The following is a 17410-nucleotide window of genomic DNA, read 5'->3' as shown; positions in this document are numbered from 1 at the left end:
GTCCTATATTTCTCCTCCTGCCATGTCTCCTCCCCCATTCTGCCATTGCCTCTCCCTCTGCTGTCACCCTTGATGATGATCCCGTCAGTCTGGTTCAGCCTTGGCTCAATGGGTAGCACCTTTGTTTCTGAGTGGGGTGGTTGTGTGTTCCGATCCTATTCCAAAGACTTGAACGTGTGAAGCAGGCTAATGTTACAGTGCTGTATTGTTGGAGGTGCCATCTTTGAATTAAGGTGTTAAATTGCGGCCCCACTACTTCTATTGCAAAGAAGGGTAAGATGTGCTGGCTAATATTTATCCTTCAGCCAACATCACTAAAGCAGGAAATATAGTTATTAATTTCATTGCTGTTTGTCAGAGCTCGCTCTGTGGAAATTGGCCACCATGCTTCTATAACAGTGACTACACTTCAGAAATATATTAGCTGTACAACACTTTGGAACACCCTGAGCTCATGAAAGGCATGTAAAAATGAAAATCTTTCTCATAGCCTTCCTCTCCCTCATATTCTCTTTCTCTTGTTCTCTTTCTCACAACCCCTTATAGAATCATAGAATGGTTACAGCACAAAATGAGGCCATTCAGCCTGTCATATCTGTGCTGGCTCTCTGCAAGAGCAACTCACTTAGTCCCACTCCCCACCATCTTTTCCCTGTAGCCCTGCAAACGTTTTCTCTTTAGATAGCTATTCAACTCTCTTTTGAAAGATTAAATTGAATCTGCCTCCACCACATTCTCAGGCAGTGCATTCTAAATTGCAACCACTCACTCGGCATGATTTTCGGGTCCTGCCCACGACGATCCCTGTCACTGTCTGGACCGGAAAATCCCAGCTGCTGTGTTTAAAACAGATTTTCCCCTTGCTGCCATTGTTTCTTTTGCTGATCACCTTCATTCAATGTCCTTTTGTTCTCGATCCTTCTGCTGGTACAAAAGGGGGAGATGGTGGCATAGTGGCAGTATCACTGGACTAGTAATCCAGAGGCACAGGCTAATGCTTTGGGGACACAGGTTCAAATCCCACCATGGCAGCTGGTGGGGCTTAAATTCAATTAACAAATTTGGAATCTAGTGATGGTGCACAATACTATTGTTGATTGTCATAAAAACCTATCTAGTATACTGATGTCCGTTAGAGAAGGAAATCTGCCATTCTTACCTGGTCTGGCCTACATGTGACTCCAGACCCACAGCAATGTGGCTGACCCTTAACTGTCCTCTGAAATGGCTGAACAAAGCCACTCAGATCAAGGGCAATCAGGGATGGACAGTAAACGCCGGCCTTGCCAGCGACACCCAGATCCCGTGATAAAGAAAAGGCGATGGAGATTGTGCAGTATATTTCCAACTGGTCCATACATTTTAAGGAGAGCATCAGAGCAGTAACTTTTAGATTTGAAACAATCTGAAATTTAAGGTAGGGCACGGCAAACCTGTGGTAGCAGAAGCTGTAGTATTAAATTCAGTTCTAAAGATGAACCTGTTGCTTATTTCTTGGGGAGGTGTTAGTCAGTAATACTCAAATCAGCTCCTGATATTGAGGTGTCAATAGTGCAGTCACCAGTAAAATGCTCCACTGTATGAAAGATGAAATTGATATTCATCACATTAGCAAACTGTTCACATTTAACCCTTCTCATTTCTTTTTTTGCAGGATTGTTGATGGGATTGAAGATGATGGCAAGACATATGAAACACCAACATTTCACTTTGATGTAGATCAGAATTTTCAGAAACCAACCAAATTCTCTCCAAAAAAAGGTAATTCGCCTCCTATCCATCACATTGGGGAAGTTAATTCAAACCAGGAGTGTTTGGTAAAGCTTGATCAAGAGTTGAGAAATAGTTGTTCATTTAAAAGTTTGACTAACACTGGAAAGGTCCATCCTAGACAACATGTAACGGTAAGTGGATGATATATTGTTGAATTGATGTGCTCACTGGTGCCCTCTAGTGCCAGATTTTGTTGGGTCAGCGGGTGGGCACTTTGTTGTCATTGGACTGGTGGACTCAAGCACCATTAAAGGCCCTTCTCTGGTGCCCACATTCACTGTGTGGCTCAAAAACCTGGCACCTGCCCACCATGGGGAGGTCACAATTGGCCAGGTACCTCAGAATAAAGTATTTTTTTTTTAAATTCCACTGCCCCTCCCCCATCCCACCCCCACCCCACTCCCACCCCCACCCCCGCCCTTTCCTTGAGGGTGCAGGACATTTCCCTGCCTTGGAGCCAACAGGCAGAACCCACCTTTGTTGGAAGCCAATACATCTCAAATCACTTAACCTGCCAATCTTGACTTTTACACCAGGGGCAAGATTTTACATCCCACCGGCACACGCCCAATCTGATCAGGTATAAAATAGTGCACGGTGACATCGGGTGAGCGTCCCGACATCATTGCGCGATATTTCGATCGGCAGGCACACACAAGATTCAGCAGCGCGCCCACTTGGCAATTAAGAGGCCCATTAAGGCCCTTAACCAATTAATTTAATTCTATTTTTCACTGTCTGTCCAGCCTTACGGTTGGCAGGCGGGCGAATAGGCCAGGTGGCCTTTCGACTTTTTAGCCAACCTCATCCACGGGCGGGATGAGGTTTCCAAAATCAAATAAAAAATAAACATAAATTATTGGGCAGAATTTTTATCCTGTTGATGTTATTGTGAGCGAGTCTCATGTCGGGATTTTTTTTTTCAGAGTTTAAAAATCTTTACTTTTTGATTTTAAAATTGCTCTTTAATTGGCCAGCCGGCATGAAATCGCAGTCAGGGGCCGATTGCGGGCGCCAGACCGTTTCCCGGCCGCACCCAGGCCCACCCGCCCAACGACCCAAAAATCCAGCCCCAGGTCTTGACGGTGCCAGTCAGACAGCAGCTCCTGGCTCAGGGACTCCCCACCTCTTACTTTGCCCCCCAACAACATTTGTGTTGTGGATGGAAGGAAGTTCTCGTTCTTGCAAGCTGGAAATTCCTGGAAAGAGCAGGACCCCAAAACAGCCAGGGCTCTACTGTCTTCCATGGCAGGGGGCACTACCCGCGCTTTGCTGAGAGATCAGCAGAATCCCAAAGTTTATACCACTTGTGCAGATGCAAGCAACACCGGGTGTTATTGTTTTGTGTAGCATCGCTTGAGAATGTGATAAGTTTTACATTCAGCAACTTGCAGCAATATAGCAAAAATGTAAGGTACAATCCAATCTCTGTTAAACATATCTCATTGACTGGAATCCATCCTCATTTTACCTCTGAAATAAAGCAAAATGCTGTGGATGCTGGGAATCTGAAATAAAAACTGAAGGTGATGGAAAAACTCAGCAGATCTGGCAGCATCAGCGGAGAGAGAAACAGAATTAATGGCTGGAATTTTCTGGTCCTGTCCGCCGTGGGACTGGAAATTCCTGCCCAAAGTCAGTGGGTCTTTGGCTGTTCCATCAAATTTTCCATCCCGCATGCAACAATTCCCATTGTGAGCGGGGCAAGAAAATCCCAGCCAATGATTCGAGTCGAAAATGACTCTTCTTCAGAACTGAGTGAACTTCAGAACCCTTTAAAACTTCAGAAGTCGTTCAACTTGAGACGTTGACTCTGTTTCCCTCTCCACAGATGCTGCCAGACCTGCTGAGTTTTCCCAACACTTTCTGTTTTTAATCTCATTCTGTCTCTCTAATGCAGTTGCACCCAGCTTGTTGCATGAGGAATGAAGTCGGGAGGTTTCCCTGTGAGCAGCATTTAGAAGACCAGATGCCCCTGATTTTTAGTGGTTTTTAGGTTTTGGTGATAGTAATTCAAGGAGCTAAAGCAGCTGTAAACAACTTCACTTTAATTTTTCTTTGCTGTGTACAGCCTGCTTATTGGACAACACAATATGTTAACAACTGCTGCGGAGTCATGCACTGTACAGCTTAGAGGGAATATTGGCTATAAACTGCAATTGGAAATTGTTAAGATTGATAATGTTCTGTGAGCAAAGCTGAGTAAATTATACAAACAAAAGATTATTTAATAAAAATGAATAGATTATAGCATCGCAAGAGGGCCATTCAGCCCATCCGCCATTTTATTCAGTTATGCTGACCTATATCTCAACTCCCTTTAACCACCATTGCTTCATAACCGTTGATATTCTTACCTAACAAGAATAATTGATTCTGATCTCGAAAATTTCATTTGACCCAGCATTCACAGCTGTTTGGTGGAGTGGGCTGAATTTTCACTTTGTGGGGCTGGAAGCAGGAGTCGTGAATGTTTCCAGATCTTGAACACGACTCCCGGGAGCCATCAGTTACTCTTTAGGATTTTGACCATAGTGCCATCTAAATTGGCATGAAGATAGGTTCCCCATCCAATTAAGGATGGTCTCTTGAAGCTAGTGGGCCAATCAGAGGCCATGCAGTTTGAGAAGAGAAACAGCCTGCAATGGATGATAAATGCTTCAAGATGAAGGTGTCTTTACATCAACCTTTTTTGAAAAACTCAATTTAAAAAAAAGCAGCCAGGTCCCTGTAGGGTGGAATGGGCTGGGGATCCCTCTAAAGGATGACACTCAGCTGCACCTGCATCCAGGCAGGCTGGGCTTGGGGTACTGGCTGTTGTGTTATTGATGTGTTTGATGTCTTAATGATGAGATCTTGAGACTTGAGGTATGTTTAAACATGAACCATTTATTGGTAGTCATGAACCATAGACAGACCCAGTTAATGTCATGCATGGTGCTGCTGAAATGCTGGCAGGCTGCTTCAGAGTGTTCTCTCTAGACTGTTCTCTCAGTCCATTACCATGTGACTCTATACATCATACCATGGATGGTGCCATTCTCCAGTCCCACATTAACCCTTGCTCTGCTAAGCACCTTTACATTACAATGGCATGCATGCACACACAGCATTGTACAACACTGGCACTCTGGCCTGCTGCTGGGTGCCCACCTCCAGGCAGGTAAACTGCCCCCTTCGCATCAGAAAACTGGAAACCAACTGGAAAATCCCAGTCAGCCTCCTTTAATTGCCTCTAGCAAGGCTCTTAATGAGTCTAGTTGGCTGCCTGCCTCATGGGGATGAGTAGCCCTACTGGACCCTGAATTCACCTCCTCTTAAATGGCTGGCACCGGGAACAGTGCTGAGATACCAGCACGTTGGGCAGCACTAGCATTTTGGGCCCAGTCTACCTCTGTTCTCAACATCAATGGGGCCCAAAGTTTCTGCCTAGAAAGTCCCAGATATTCACTAACCATAATTTGGAAAAAGTGCTTCATGGTTTAACTTCTGAAAGGCCTAGCCACAATTTTAAGACTATGCCCCATTGCTCTGGATTCCCCTCCATAGAAAATCATTTCTCTGTATCTATCCTATTGAATCCCTTTATATATTTAGTTCCTCTGCCATTGTAATGTAAGATTATATTTTAATTTACAAAAATGCATAACCTTTCAGCAAATAAATCCTAAATGGGACCAACATTTTCAGTAACAAAGATCATGGGCAGAATTTTATGCTGGTGGGGTTTTATGGTCCCACCAAAATCAATGGACTTTTGAACATCTTGCTGCATTTTACAGTTCCACCCCCACCACAACAGGGCCATTAAATTCTGCCCCATGTAACTCTAAGCAATATGCAGACAGATGTTTTAGAAAATTATTATTGTTTGTTCACAAAAGCAAGGATGGTGAGTGGAAAAATCTTTGCCAATAAAGATAATGAGCTCTCTGCATCTTATAGTGAGAGAGAACTGAGAAGTGTAATGGTTGTCCCAGCTGTAATTTGGAATTTTAATGACTGTGGCTAAATGCACCTTGAGATAAGACACCTTTTAAACCTAGAAACAACCAATTTAAGATCCTAAAATGCAATTGCAGGCTCCAAATTAGTTTTATAATTTTTCATTTTTTACTTTGCATGGAACTGTGGTTCTGCCTGCTCCCTCAGGTGGCTGTAAAAGATCCTGTGGTGTTATTCAAGAGAAAGCAGAGAAAAGCTCCTGGAATCCCAGCCAATGTTTATCCCTCAACCAACATTACTGAAGCAGATTACCTGGTCATTATTACGATGCTGTTTGTGGGAGCTTGCTGTGCGCAAACTGGCTGCCACATGTCCTACATTATACACCTCAACAGTACCTCATTGGCTGTCAAGTGTTTTGAGGTGTCCTAAGGTCATGAAGGGCACTATATAAACATAAGCCTTCCTTTGTTTAGAAGTTTAGTTTTTGACCATTTGCTTTTCATTCATTGTCATTTGATCAACAAAGGAGATCATTTTCCAAGGGAACGGTTTCTATCGAGGAGCTATACCTGAGTGAGATCAGCCCTCAGTCTCTTGCCACCAGACATGTGGCACTATTAGCTAAAATAAGCTGATTGCCTGGTCTTCACTATGCCAGTTGATATCAGACTAGACAGCACTGGAGACATAAGAACATGAGAAGTAGGAGCAGAAGTCGGTCATTCGGCCCCTCGAACCTGCTCCACCGTTCATGCCCTTTATCTTTATCTTGCCACACTGTCTTGTATAATAGAAGGACTAGTTTGAATTGGTGCTGTTACACATCACATCAGTTATACATCATAGCAGTCTCTAGTGCAGTTATGAAATGTCGCCCCCAGGACACTAAGACATAACAATTAGTTCCTAGCTATTTAGTTCCTGGCTTTTTACAGATATTTACAGATAATACAACGATTATAACAGGAACTGAGAAAAGAGATGACAATATGGAGAAACTGGAAATGTTGGCATTGGAAGGCAATTTCTTTTTAAAACTAGGGTTTACCTGTCAGTAAAGAGTTACTTTTGTACTTTTTGGAGTGCTGGAAATTTGCTTTGAGTAAAAAAAAGTTACGGCTGGTTGCACAGAGGCACTGGAAGAGGCCCAGGCCTGTGAAAAATGTGGGGAACAGCTGGGAAAACAGGATTTTATTTTTTCTGATAATCGATAAATGTGTTGAAACAGATTTAAGATAATTAGCAAAAGAAGAGGAGGAGGAGAGGTGATTTTCTTTTGCACAGTGAGTTGTTTCGAGCAGGGACGCGTTACCTGAAAGGGCAGTGAAAGCAGTTTCAGTAGATAGTTTCAAGAGAGAATTGGATATAGACTCAAAAAGGAATAGATTTGGAAAAAGGTATGGGTGTGGGACTAATTGAGTCGCTCTTTCAAAGGCCCAGCACATGCAGAAGTAGCCAAATGGCTTTCTCCTACAATGTAAGATTCTATGTTAAATGCATTCATGAAGAGGGTATTTTATTATTTCACTGTATTCCGCAGCCAGAGGAAATCCTTATTTTTATTTAATGAACAAAAATGCTCGCAATACACTGAGCTTATAGATTTTGTGTATAAATGGAGCAAAGAGCCAGACATTTTGACAAAAGGAGCTGTTAATGGCCTCTCGGCTGCTAATTTTCTGCAAAAATGGATGGATCCTCAGTGAGAGGGGAGCATCCACTTTGAAAGTTGTTGGCAGTGTCTTAATGAACTGATCAATTTAATTAATGCTGGGAAGCAGATACTGGAAGAGTGCTTTGTGTATGAAGCAGAAATTATTTAGAGCCCACAGCTTTCCTTTAAGATAATTGGATGTTACAAGAGAGAGAATTGGGGATGGACATATTCCACTGTGTTTTGAAGTGTGGAACGCTTTCAGTGTTGCCTTTTCCATCCAATTTCTAAATCGCTGATCTACTGATTATGTGTAAAATGGATCATTAAAATAAAATACAAACAAATACTTGGCTTAATTTGCAGCTTCGATGCCATTTTTGTGCTGAAGCAAAGTGATTTTGAATGTAAATTGAAGCAACAACTGCCAATATTGCAGATAACTCATCCTGACCTGATGTTCAGGGCCCAGGTTTTCACTGAGTTGGGAAGCTTATAGAAATGGTGGGTGGAACCAGATTCCGGGATTCCCACCCCCATTCCTGTTTCTGACACTTTTGGCCGGCGTGGGATAAAGATGCGAGTGGTCAGTCCCTACACAGCACTCCCTCCCTTGCCAGTTTCATTGCAGGGAAGGCTATTTGAAACCCGCCCCCCCACCTCACAATTTTGATGGCACCTGGTTAGTGGACACGGTTCACAGCTTCTCAGAGGAGTTGTGAATCATGGGGAAATCCTAGTCCCGAGCGCCAGCCGTTCAACTTTCCATTTGGATTACGTTGCCATTCTTATCCGCTCATTAAGCACTCAATCACAGCTGTTCATAGTATCAATGTCAGAAGCTTTTATCCATTTCAGACCTCTTGATCTTGTGTAAGTAAACACACAGGCATCAGTACTGCACTGGGGTGTCAGCCTAGATTGTTGTGCTCTAGTCCTGGAGTGGGACTTGAACTTGCAATTTTCTGACTCAGAGACAAAAGTGTTAGCGAACATCAGTCCAAAGCCTCACTTTGTGTTCATTGAGCCACCTGGGAACTTTAAACCCTAAGAATGAAACCTTTTTTCTTAGTACATTATTCTCTCACCCAAGGGAATGTAGTGCAGACGTGCACTATGCATGTAACACTTGCTTCATGCGCAGATTGTCACTTTTGCTCAACATCATCAGAGAGGCAGAGGGATTAGACATCCACACCCAAGGTGTATTTTCCGAGATAGGTCGCTGGTAGCCAAGAGCTTCGCTTACTTGTCTTTTTCCCATCTTGGGGACACAACCACTTGTAGCAGCCATGCAGCTAACTCCAGTTCACACCAGATCAGCACAGACCATTCAAGAAACCACAGACCTGCTGCATGAGCAATCAGAAATCAGAAATCAAATGCTGAATTAACTGTAATCTGTAAAAGTGCACTATCTTTATCTGTATCCAATCTGTGTGTGTTTGTGTGTGTGTATGTGTGTGTGTACGCAAATGTGTGTGTGAGAATAGTTGTGTCATGTTGAGTTAATTCGGGATAAGTGTGTGAGGATAAATAATATTTGTTATTTTAAATTCACAAAAGGAACTTTCCAGAAGCTTGATATAATCATATGATATATGTTGAATAACCAAATGTCACCTGACCCATTGGCAGCCATCGCAACAGTTCATCAGTGTTCATTTTAAACAAATAAAAGACAGTTCCAGAAGCTTCCATAAGAGCCTAGTCCATGTGTAGAGTTATGAATATGACAAGCTTTTACTGGGCGTAACACATGGCAAATGAAATACAGAATTCTGGTAAACTGAACTTACTGATGTGACTATTGCAGTGATCCCCAACCCTGTTTATTGCAGCCACATTAAGGATACCATTATGTGACAAGACATTATAAAATAAAATCCCACTTAAGCCCAATTGGGAGTTTCTTTGTATGAACTAACCTCAGTAATTTTTAAAATCTGCAAAAGAACCAGAGAAACAAAGCAATGGCTCAGACTAACATGTCCCTTTAATGATCTGCCTTCCTTTAAAAACTCCTTAAAACCTACCTATTTAATCAAGCTTTTGGTCACTGGTCCTAATTTGAACTTCTTTGGCTTGGTGTCATTTTGTCTGATTTTTCTCTTGGGACATTTTATTATTTACTATATGTGTGCATGCTGTTGTTGTTAATATCTCCATCCTCCATTTCAGGTCCACAGTGCAAACCATTGCTAATTATTTAACATCATGCATCAAAACAATCAAGATTCACCTGTCATGAAATCATTTGCAGGACGTGTAAATGATCAATTGTAGTTTAGCAACAGAGGCCACCAATGGGATGGTGGCCCATTCCACTGAATGGAAAGTCAGGACAACCCCACCTCCGCCAGTCATGGAAGCCTCAACTGGATTTTATGTTGACCAGACAATTAATTGCCTGCAGTCATGACTTCCACGCCTCTGAGACAGGATGGCCCATCTCTCAGAGTTGCCTGTCAATCTGCACTTCAGTCCCAGCAGCGCCACCAGGGATAGTGGCCACTGCTGGGAATGCAGCAAGTCCCTGACCAGCACGGATTGCTGATAAGCAGGGTTGGGGATCGCTGGAGCCAATCAGGCAGGAGGCCCTGGTGAGGGAGGGGTGTCAATCCTGAGGGTAAAGTGGGGGTCTTCCAGCCGAGTTGGCTTTTGGCACACATGGTGCCCACTATGAGCCACAGGATGCCCAATCAGGAGGGCCTGCCTCAGAGCCAGCAGGTATACTTGGTTATGTCTGGTGGTCTCCCCACATGGTGGAGAGCCCATCTATCGCTGGTAAAATGCATGCCATGGAGGGAAGAGACCTTTAAGTGGCATGTAATTGGTCTGTTAAGGACCTCAACTGGCCTAAGGGTGGGTGAAATGTCTGCCACCTTCACGACTGGTAAAATGCCAATGTCAGCCAGAAGCCAACAGGCATGACTGTCTCCATCATCCCACCCAATTCTACACCCTGCCCCCCACTCCTGTCTTCCTCCCTAAAATTCGGGCCATAGTTTACTATTGTTTGTCAATGATAACTTGCAACTTATTTGCTGAGTGACACAGTTGCTAATGATATAACAAATAATAGCAATGAATGATGAGTGTGGTTAAGACCTCATGATATAAATTGCTGCATAGCAGGTTCAAACAGTACTGTGAATACAAATTATAACGGTTGGAAGAAAATGATAACATAGTATGATTTATTTATGATTTTTATTATTTGTAGTGAGAAAGCAAGTCATATTGTTTTCTGAAGGCGTATGCTATTTTAGCCGAGGGATTGATCTATAGTATATTGCCTGTTGCTTAACATTGTGTTTCTTGTGTTTAATGTTCTAGGAATTAAACAAATCCTTTCAACTGCCTCATATCCACGAGCCCAGGCTTAGAGTACAATAGCAATTTAAATGCTATTAACATCAAAATGGTATAGAAACAAAAGGCTTGAGGAATAATGTACTATTCAACATGTCACACTTAGATCAAAAAGGCAGGATGGACTTCTCCCGCCCCTCTGACAATTACATAAAGTGTACAGCACTGAAATAGGCCCCTTCCATCTCTACTGGCATGTGGGCTCCACTCGAGCCACCTCCCGGCCTTCCTTGTGTAACTCTCTCAGCGTAACCTTCTTATTTCATACTCTCTCATATGCTTAACTGCAGAGTAAGTAAAGGAGGCCTTTCACGTTGTCTTTTCCTCAAACTTTCCATTTCTTGCTTGACACTTTCACTCCATTCTGCACCTTCTCCTGACAGTTGAGTTAAAATTAGGAACTTTCTCCGTGGGAAGTCATAACCATTGATTTTTTTTTTTTGCCTATATTGTTCACTCTATTAAATCTTGCAGACAGCGATAGTAGAAACATCGCTGTTCTCTCTGCTGATGCAGCTCTGCAATCTGCTAGCAGGCAATAGGTGATCAATGTGAACATCCCCCTCTTAATGTGGAGCTCTCTAAAGCTACAACTGCCCTCTCTGTTGAACAGGCTTAAAAACGTAAGAAATAGAAGCTGGATTAGGCCATTTGGTCCTTCAAACCCGCTTTCCCATTCAATAAGATCATGGCTCACCTTCTACCTCAACCCTACCCTCTGCAGTATAACCTCTCTCTCTGTCTCTAATATATTTATTGCAAACTCGTTGTCCAAGATATCATGCGTTAGTGGTACTTTGCTTCACACTCTAGCCATCTGAGCTAACCAGCCTCCTTGATTCCCTTAGTATCCAAAAACCTTTTGATCTCTCTCTTGAATATTACTGAGCTTTCTTAGCCCTCTGGGGTGGAGAATTCCAAAGATTCACAAGCCTCTGATTGAAGGAATGTCTCCCCGCATCAGTCCTAAATGGCCAATCCCTTATTAAGAGACTGTGACCCCTAGTTCTAGATTTCCCAATCAGAGGAAATATCACCCAGACATCTATCCTGTCAAGCCACTAGTAAATAGTGACACCTGGCTACCATCCACATAATTTAAACATAGACTTCAGTGCTCTGTTGCCAGAATTCTGGATGCCTTTATATTTGATCAACACCTGAACTTAATAAGGAAATAGTACTCTAGTCCTTTGTTGGATAATTATTCTTACTTAAATCTTATTAATTTTATCACCAAAACATAAAGCAACACTCCGCCAATGCTTTGCAAAACACAAGCATTACATACGAACATGCAAATTAGGAGCAGGAGTAGGCCATTCAGCCCCTCAAGCCTGCTCCACCATTCAATAAGATCATGGCTGACCTGATTGTGGCCTCAACTCCACATTCCGCCCACCCCGATAACCTTTGACTCCTTGTTAGTCAAGAATCTATCTGCCTCTGCCTTAAAAATATTCATTGGCTCTGCCTTCACCGCTCTCTGGGGAAGAGAGCACCAAAGATTCACGACCCTCTGAAAGAAAAATTTTTTTCTCATCTCCGTCTTAAATGGGAGACCTCTTATTTTTAAACTGTGTCCCCCAGTTTCAGTATTAGGAGCGGGAGTAGGCCATTCTGCCCCTTGAGCCTGCTTTACCATCTGGTAAGAGCATGGCTGATCTGAATGTGGCCTCAACTCCGCTTTCCCGTCCGTCCCCTATTACCCTCGACTCCCTTGTCAATCAAAAATCCATGGGCAGAATCTTGCCCTGGTCGGGTGGGGGTGGTCAGGAAGCCGATCGCCACCCGCGACCAAGGCCAGAAGGCGATTTCACGCTGGGCGGGCCAATTAAGGCCTGCCCAGGGTGAAATGCGAGTGGCAGCATTCAGCGCTGCCTGTGTGGGCGTGGGCAGGAGGGCAAGCGGGGGCCGGGTGCATGATTCAGAATCTCCCTGAGGCACAGAGCTGAAGAGTTTTTAAGAAAAAAAGAATTGAAGAATATAATAAAACATGTCCCCTCATGTGACTCTGTCACTTGAGCAGGATCACGTTATTAATTAAATTTTAAAACCTTTATTTTATTTTTATTCGCTTTTGGAAACCTCATCCCACCTGTGGATGAGGTTTCCAAAAAAATGCAAAGGCCGGTTGGCCTTTTCGCCTGCCCGCCAACCGTAAGGTTGGATGAGCAGTGAAAGATTTAACTTAATTGATTCTTTAATGGTCTTAACAGGCCTTTTAATTGTCGACATGTATGTTGCCGACACCCGTGTGCACCGGCCAACCGAACAATCACACAACTGCACATTAACGTTGGGATGCTCACCCAACATCAATGTGTCTCATTTCACACTCAAGTGGGTCAGGGATGCGCCTGTTCACTGCAGTGAAAATTCTGCCCTCTCTAACTCCATATTGTAGATTTTCCAGGCAACTTTTCTTGGTGGAAACATTGAACTTTATTTACAAGACAACAGCAGCAGATACATGTGTGCATCTAAGTCAATAACTAACGAAGAATTCTATCCCACAGGCTCCCTGCGCTACAAACTGATTGGTTTACACAGATCATGTGGCCTTACAACGTGGGATTATTCGCAAAGCTACAGTCCTATGTTTACCAAATCTATAATTACTACATTCCTCCCCATTTTACTTTCCTGTACATTTTGCATTTACAAGGATATTTATCTCATGCCATTACAATATTTACACAGGTCATGGAATTATAAGTTTAGTCTTTCAGGTGCTTTCCTTATCCATATGGAATATCGTAGCTTCACAACATCCGAATCTTTGGCAGGAACCACAGTCTTTGGAACCGCATTAACATCAGATGCCTCATTAAGCACAGGCAGTTCAATGTTGTCCACTCCGATAGAGACATCGGTCCTTGGCTGAACAACTTCAACGGGAACCACAGGTTCAATAATGGTTTCAAGTGGAACATCGTTTTGTTGGGGTTTCTCCCTTCTTCTTAAATGATCCACGTTCGTATGACTGATCCGGCCCTCCACTTCCACGTGGTATGACAATTGTCCGGTCGCAGCGCTTACTTTACCAGGTAGCCACTTCAGTCCTCCACCAAAATTCCTTACATGTACTGCTTCACCAACAGTAAATTCTCACTCACGACTATACAAATCATGAGTCACTTTTTGGTTCCCTTGACTCTTCCCCTCCAAATTGGGAAATATCAGCCTTAGTCTTGTTCGAAGACGACGCCTCATCAGTAACCCTGCAGGTGTTGCACCTGTAGTATTGTGGGGGGTTGTTCTGAAGTGAAATAGGAAACTAGAAAATTCTTTCGTACCCACCTTGAAAGTTTTTACTGTACTTTCACCCACTCTGTTAGATGACGGATGGTATGGTGCAGTCTTCACATGGTTGATACTATCTAGGATGATAAATCTTTGAAATTCAGCACTAGTGAACGCAGTACCATCATCTGAGAGGATTACCTCTGGCAACCCATGGGCAGAAAAGCTTTTGGTGTAACTTTTCTATAGTAGTGCCTGACATTGGTGACTTAACCTCATAAACATCTAACCACTTGGAATGAGCATCTATAATCAGTAGAAACATGGGCCAGAATTTTGACGTTGGCGTGCGGGGGTGGGCCCGACATGTTGACGCCTAAAATGATGTGTGTTGACGTCGGGCGTGCGTCATTTAGATTTTGCGGTTGGTGGGCACGCGCTGGAGACTGCCAGACTGTCAAAGGCCTGTTAAGGCCATTAAAAAGCCAATTAAAGCACTTATCAATGCTGCCCGTCCAACCTTAAGGTTGTCAGGCAGGTAACGAACCCAAGTGGCCTTCGTGTTTTTCAGGAAACCTCATCCACGGGCGGGATGGGGTTTCCTGAAGGTCTTATTAAATAAAGAAATAATTTATGCACAATTCATAAACATGTCCCAGCTCACGTGACACCGTCCGTGCCTCAGGGAGATTTCTGTGCTCTTTTGCGCACATGCATGAAAGAGAGCAGGCTCCGACTCTCCCTCTTCCCCCGCCCGCACAGGTAGCGCTGAGTGCTACCGGCCAAGCGTCACGTTGGGCGGGTCTTAATTGGCCCGTCCACGTAAAATGGTGGCGCTCAGCCAAGAGCGGGCAGCGATCAGCTCCGCACCCGCTCCCGACCGGCCCGCCCGACAGGCAGAAAATTCTGCCCACGTTTCCAAGAAAAGGACCGACGCAATCTATGTGTAATCTCACCCAGGGCCTACCAGGCCACTCCCATGGGTATAATAGGGCTGTCACCGGCAACTTCTGTAGTTGTTGGCATTGCACACAGTGTTTAACCACTTTCTCAATATTACCATCCATTCCGGCCACCAAATATAACTTTGCACTATCATCTTCATTCCTGAGATTCCCAGGTGTAACTACTAAGAGCGGGTCCCTTTCTTGTGAAGGAACTACAACTCACGCACCCCATAATAGGATACCATCTTGACACTCATTTCGTATCTTCGGTTGGAAAATGGCTTCACTTCATCAGGAACTGGTTCCTGGTGCCATCCATTTAACACTTGGCCTCTCACTCGAGACACGACTGAATCATGATTTGTACAGTTTCTTAGCTGCCTACCACAGACTGGTGAGGAAACAGGAAATTCATCACTAATACGACCACGCGGGGAATTGGGACATTGCAAAGGAAGGCGACTTAGGGGATCGGCTTTGAATCCCTGGCCTGTGCACAAAAGTGTATTCAAAAAGTCATGAAAATTAGGGCCATCTTTGAATTTGTGTGGAAACTATGGGAGAGATAGCCTTTTCCTCGCTAAATAGATCCAAGAGTGGTTTGTGGTCTGATACTATCATGAAGTTTCGCCCATGCACATACTGGTGGAATTTTTTTACACCAAACATAATCGAGAGGCCTTCCTTTTCTATTTGTGAATATCCTTTCTCGGCTGTGGTAAGTGTCCTGGATACATAGCCTATTGGCCTCTCTGCACAGTCGTCCACCTTGTGTGATAGTACCGCCCCCACTCCATAGCGGGGGACACATTGCAGGTTAGCACCAATTCCTTTGTCGGGTCATAAAGCACTAACAAATTTGAGGAGTGCAAGAGCTGTTTGATGAGGACTCGAAACGTCAACTGTCCTCTTCTCCACAGATGCTGCCTGACCTGCTGAGTTTTTCCAGGTATTTTTGTTTTTGTTTTTGTTTTGATTTTCATGAAGGCTTCTTCCTGGGGTGACGACCAAACCCAACGCTGGTTTTTCTTTAGCAGCGAATGTAGAGGGGCTAGAACCGTTGATAAGTTGGGTAGGAATCAACCATAATAATTTACCATCCCTAAACATAATTTAAGTTCAGAGACGTTCTTAGGTGCAGGTACCTCTCTGATAGCTTTAACCTTCTCTCCGACAGGATGTTACCCTTGGGAATCTAGCCAGTGGCCCAAATAAATGACATTGTACATTTTTCCTTCTTTAGGTGAGTTCCTGCTTCTAAAAGTCACTTCAGGACTGCCTCCAGATTAGGCAAGTGTTCAGTTTCCGTGAATCCAATTTTCAGTACATCGTACAGGTAGACCCCAACTTGAGGTAGTCCTTGTAGCAAACTCTCCATCATCCTCTGGAAAATGGCACAGGCTGAAGGGCTGGCGTGTGTACTGATATAGCCCTTTGAGGGTGTTTATGGTCACAAACATTCTCTGGAAGCATCATCTATTTCCAGTTGCTGATATACATATCAATCTTTGTATACGTTGTCCCTCCTGCTACTTTAGCATAGAGGTCTTCAATCTTGGGAATATGGTACCTGTCCAGTTTGGTTGCTCTGTTGACTGTTAGTTTAATACTCCCCACAGATCCAGACGGTTTGATCCGGTTCTAGGACAGGGACTATATGTGCTGCCCACTCTGAGAACTGAACCGCTTTTATGACATCCAGCCTCTCTAGCCGGTTCAACTCAGCATCAACCTTCTCTCTCAGAGAATATGGCACTGGTCTTGCTTTCAAGAAGTGAGGAGTTGCTTCTGAGTCCACATAAACCTCAGCCAGTGGGTCTTTGATTTTCCCCAGTTCATGCCGGAAGATAGTGTCATTTTTTTTGCAGCTCTGGCAGTCCTCCGACTCGCAACTTGCAGATTTTGGACAAGTTTAATTTAATCTCTTTCAACCAATCACAACCTTGAAGGCTTGGTCCTTTGCCTTCTACCACCATCACTGGCAGTTGTGTTGTTTGGTGTCTATAACAAACAGGTACACTGGTAATACCCTTTTCATGGATTTCTCTGCCTGTAAACATTTTCAACTTGACAGAAGTTTGCTCCAAATTTAATTCTTGAGCACCTTTATTTAAATATCTCAGAGTGTGCTCTCCTACTACTGTACAAGAAGCACCAGTATCTGCTTCCATTTTTAAGGGTTTCCCATTCACTTGTAAAGTGATAGTGATTGGCTCTGTCTTCCCTACTTTAATGTTGAATAAGGAATAAATGTCAGAATTGGTTGTTTCTGGTTCTTCCACATTATATACTGCATTTGTTGCCTGGAAGCCTGTTTTCATCTGACTTAGCAATGTTTCAATATGTTCCCTCTTTTATGGCAAAAATAGCACTCCAACTCTTTAAATCAGCAATCGTTGGGAGTATGACTATTTCCACATCGATAACAATTAGTTTTCGAATTTGCTGCTGAGCTGTTTCTTGCTTT

At 43.6% G+C, this 17410-nt stretch overlaps 1 protein-coding gene across 1 annotated transcript in view; it reads left to right on the top strand.

The window, feature by feature from the left end:
* Nucleotides 1-17410, top strand: part of kcnh4b (potassium voltage-gated channel, subfamily H (eag-related), member 4b) — a 148956-nt gene that overhangs the window by 124572 nt on the left and 6974 nt on the right. The window contains exon 14 of the mRNA XM_041173819.1: nucleotides 1655-1761. Within this exon, the coding sequence (XP_041029753.1) occupies nucleotides 1655-1761 (107 nt within the window). The remainder of the gene's footprint in view (nucleotides 1-1654; nucleotides 1762-17410) is intronic.

This window comes from Carcharodon carcharias, chromosome 23 (assembly GCF_017639515.1).
Source record: "Carcharodon carcharias isolate sCarCar2 chromosome 23, sCarCar2.pri, whole genome shotgun sequence".
In the NCBI taxonomy this organism is placed as follows: Eukaryota; Metazoa; Chordata; class Chondrichthyes; order Lamniformes; family Lamnidae; genus Carcharodon; species Carcharodon carcharias.
The sequence above is the reverse complement of the archived record's forward strand: the minus strand, read 5'-3'. Positions and strand labels throughout refer to the sequence as shown.